Raw genomic sequence first — 4,197 nt, forward strand, 5'->3', positions numbered from 1 at the left:
ACGGTTCCGAACGATCCGGATGCCGAGAAACCATTGTGCTTCACCCATTGATCGAAGCTCCCAAGCCTCATTAAGCCTCTTGGCGACATCAGCGGCCTGTTGGCGGTTAGACGGATGGTTGAAGATGATGATATCATCCACATAAAAGATCACAATGATTCCGTCGGTGACGAATAGACAGATGTCTTCTTGGACGACCTTGAATCCTAAGGAGGTTAAAACTCTCGATGCCTCTTGCTGCCAGAGCCTTGGTGACTTCCTGAGGCCGTATAGCGCTCTTAAGAGTTTCCAACATCTTGTTCTTCGCCCGGCTGGGAACAGTCCAGGAGGCAGTTCCACATATACTTCCTCATCCAAGTGACTGTTCAGAAATGCGTTGATGGCGTCAAACTGAGCTGTATCGAGGTCAAATGCGGCGGCTAGAGCGAAGATAGCTCTCGCAGTGCGTACTGCAAGCGTTGCTGAGTATTTCTCCTCTGTTGACATCGTCTGGAGGTCACCTCGAACACAGATTCGTGCCTTGTGCTTCACCAATAGGCCGTTGCTGTCGAATTTGTATGTGAACACCCATGTCAGCGGTAGGATCTGAACGCTTTGATCGGTAGGACGATCAACTTCCTGGTAAGTTCCTTTCTTCTCCAGCGTCTTTACTTCCAACGCAGCAGCTTCAACGAACGCATCTCTATGAGGATGTCTCATCATCTCTAACCAGTTCGAGGGCTCAGGAGGCAGATCGTCGCGATGAGGACGCTGGTAAGCTTGCGGAGAGCTCATTCCTGTAGTAAACGCTAATAGAAGACCTTCATGATAGTCTTCCAGGTCCTGCGAGTTGTCCATTGATGCAACCGATGCGAAATACGCCCTCTTCCGCTTACTTGTCACGATATTGCTCTCAGAGATTGATGCATTGATATCCCTTGGTGCGAGAGAACCGCGACGACGATATCCTACTGGCACGGTTGATTCAGAGACGTCTGGGGTCGCTGGAGTTGATACTACTGCTTGAAGATCACCCTGAAGCTGTTGATCAGGTTCTCCTAGTTGATTCAGTTCTCTCACCCCCTCAGCTTCGAGGTGATTAGAGGAGACTGGAGGCCCTATGACTCGTCTCTCCTCCGGGAAGGCTCCTGGTAATGAGCCTGCTGGCGCCGCTACTGGCGTTGAATCACGTGAGATAGTCGGTGATGGCGTTACCAGGACAGGAGCAGGAGAATGCCATGTCTGCTGCTTGCTAGCTTTTGAGGCACCCTGCTCAATCTTCCTGTCCTCTTCTCGACGCTCGGTCACGGGTGAGGTCAATGTGAGTTCTTCTAGGCCGGTCACCACTCTCTCCTCTTCATATTCACCTACTGACCAAGGCATAGCCGCAAGAATGTCTCTGATAGGTGGTTTCTCTACTTCTTTCGGGTCAAATCGAACGTTCTCATCGAATACGACGTCTCTAACCTCTCTGACGGTATCAAGATGCGGAAACCACACTCTCCAGATGTTTGATGCGACGAATCCCACCAAATATCCGATATCTGCGCGCGGAGCCATCTTATCCTTCTGTGGAATCCCTTGACGGCGAACATACGCTCTACATCCATATAACCTGAGATTTGAGAGGTTTGGACGCAGATCTGATTTATTTGATTGATTCCTCATGGCTTCAACCCATGGGATGATTTGCTGACCGTTCTGCAGCGTGGTGGGCGTCCGATTGATCAGATAGACGGCCGCACGCACTGCTTCTGGCCAAAGCTTCTTCGGAAGGCCTGAATCGAGTATCAGAGCTCTTGCGGTGGTGATGATGATACCTCCTGCTCTCTCGATGAATCCGTTCTGTTCAGGCGTTCCAACAACACTGAACTCTGCTGATATACCCTCCTCCTCGCAGTACTCCTTGATGGTACGGCCGAGGGTCTTCTCATTATCGCTTTTGAAGACGTTGATGGGCATTCTTAGCTGATTACGGCAGATTGCGATGAACTTGATGATAGCATCAACGCAGCCGCTCTTCTTCTCATGAGATTGACTCATATGAAGCCTGATTCCTTCCACATATAGGTGAGAGATCCATTTGTGGCCATTATAAGCTTCATCTAACTGCACTAAATCAAAATGCAGTCTTCCAAACTTGCCAAAGGTATGTGACCGTTCTGCCGGTCTTCGAGAGATCTGCCGCTTGGCTCTGGTAAGCTGACAGACCTCACATCTCTCAGGATTGCACTGTGCGTTATCCTCTGATTCTCCCTTAATCTCCATACCGTCTACCATTCCTGCAAGCGTCTCAACACGTCGATCATACATGTGGGCAAGCCTTCGGTGCCAGATTTGAGGTGACGCGACGGATACGAGAGGTTTTGCAGAGGTTTTAAGGGCAGGGAAAGCAGCTGGAGGGAGCAGAGCAGGCTTTCCGTTGCGGTAATGCTCTAGCAAGTACAATCCATACTGCTCCCCGCATATTGCAACCGCTTTTCCGTCTCTAGTGATCGCTGGCAGCTCGCTATTGAAGAAGAAGCCGTTCTTCTTGATCTCAGAGACTGAGATAACGTTCGTCTGGAAGTCTGGTGCGTACCAAACGTCTTGTAAGATACCCCAGAGAATCTTGCCGGTGGTTGGATTCTTGATGATGACTTTCGCAGTGCCTCTACCGAGTGTGATAGTTCCTCCAGTGCCGAGAGTGACGGTACGACGCTCTTCCACGAGGTCTTCGAAGCGATCTCGGCGGTTGCAGATGTGAACGTTGGCTCCTGAGTCCACAATCCAGCTGCTTTTCAACGGGAATACCATTGCAGCGTTACACACAGCAGGGGAGATGCTGGCGGAGAAGAAGGCCATTGATTCAATTGGTACGTCGCTCTCGTTTGTGATTGCTAACTGAGCGGTCTTTCCTAGCGACGACGTTTCACTTCTCATCTTCGCGATCTCCTGTTGTTCCACAGCGCTTAGCTTCTTGATACCATCTTCCACTCTCTTACGAGATCCCTCGTACTGCTGCCAGCCTGGTGGTCTCTTTGATGCGTTGATATGGTAGCAGTCCTTCCAATGGTGCCTTGAACTCCCGCATACGCAGCGTTGCTGATGGTTCTTCTGATTTGATAAGACCTGTTGACCGTTCAACGTCGCTGCAAACGCAATCGCGCTCGAATTACCTTTCTTCGACTGTTCCTGAACGCTCCGATGAGTTCGATACGCTGAGAGAACCTCATGAAAGCTCATCTTGACTTCAGGAAGCTGAATCTTATCCCTCCAGTGGTTACTGAAGTAGCTATCTTGAGGTTGAACAGCTTGGAGGAAGTCTCTGATAGCAGTACGGTCCTCTGGATGAGCGGTGCTGCGGTAACAGATATCAGGCACTTCTGCTGACTTTGCTTCATCATACAGATTCGACCAATTAGTCAACCATCGTTCAATCGACGTCTTGCCTATCGGGGTATGAAGCATATAGCGCCATGCGTTACGGAGATCTTGGTGTCGAGTCTCTCCTTTCGGTTTGAACTGCTGAGCTAGTCTCACTAGCTTCTCTCTTGCAGTCTTCTTATCAGAGAGGATATGGTGATATTCGGGGGACACACAGTCGAGGATACGGGCGTTGATTCGGGCGATACTCTTCTTGATAGAGTTGTTGAAGGTCCTTTCCTTCTCAAAGAGAGATACCATGCGGCTGAACCGGAGATATTGAACCTCATCGAGATCTGACGGGTCTGTAGCGCCCTCTTTGACCTCGCTTGCTTGAGGGAATGTCTTTCTCGAGTCCACTGGCGGCTTGCTGACCTTCTCATCTGACAGATCGGGGTCCATGTATTCCCAGACCTCCTCCGCCGTTGCCGCAGACTCGATGTGGCTTATCCAAACCCTCCACTGGGCCTCCGACCGCAGCCGTTGGTCCCAGGGGACTGCACTTAACGCTTGACCTCCCTCCGAAGTCGCCATATTCGCATATAAATCAGGGCTATTCGGGGTCTTCGTTGATCAGGACTTGTGGCCCTTCGGAGCGGATCGATTCAGCGATCAGCGTCCGTTCAGGAGTTCGCAAGAAGACTCGCGCTGGTGGAAAGCAGTGGCGAACTGATGCGTGCTATCCAGTGAGTTACCAGCGTGCAACCGGGCTCATAACTGTCAAAACAAGCTAAAATTGTATGGACTAGTATGCATTCAGGACGAATGAGATCAAGCGGAACCAATTCAGGATAAATAGAATGATTGATTAAT

At 50.4% G+C, this 4,197-nt stretch overlaps 1 protein-coding gene across 1 annotated transcript; it reads right to left on the minus strand.

Moving 5' to 3' along the window:
• Positions 1-802: 802 nt before the first annotated feature.
• Positions 803-3,918, minus strand: N7471_010543 (uncharacterized protein; the record flags this gene model as incomplete). The annotated part of the gene is made up of 3 exons (XM_057283262.1): positions 803-822; positions 876-1,378; positions 2,435-3,918. 3 exons carry the CDS (start codon positions 3,916-3,918, stop codon positions 803-805), a joined length of 2,007 nt encoding a protein of 668 aa, XP_057132241.1.
• Positions 3,919-4,197: the final 279 nt, after the last annotated feature.

The sequence above is a fragment of the Penicillium samsonianum genome, assembly GCF_028829775.1.
Source record: "Penicillium samsonianum strain IBT 33392 chromosome Unknown utg000006l_segment0_segment0, whole genome shotgun sequence".
NCBI lineage: Eukaryota > Fungi > Ascomycota > Eurotiomycetes > Eurotiales > Aspergillaceae > Penicillium > Penicillium samsonianum.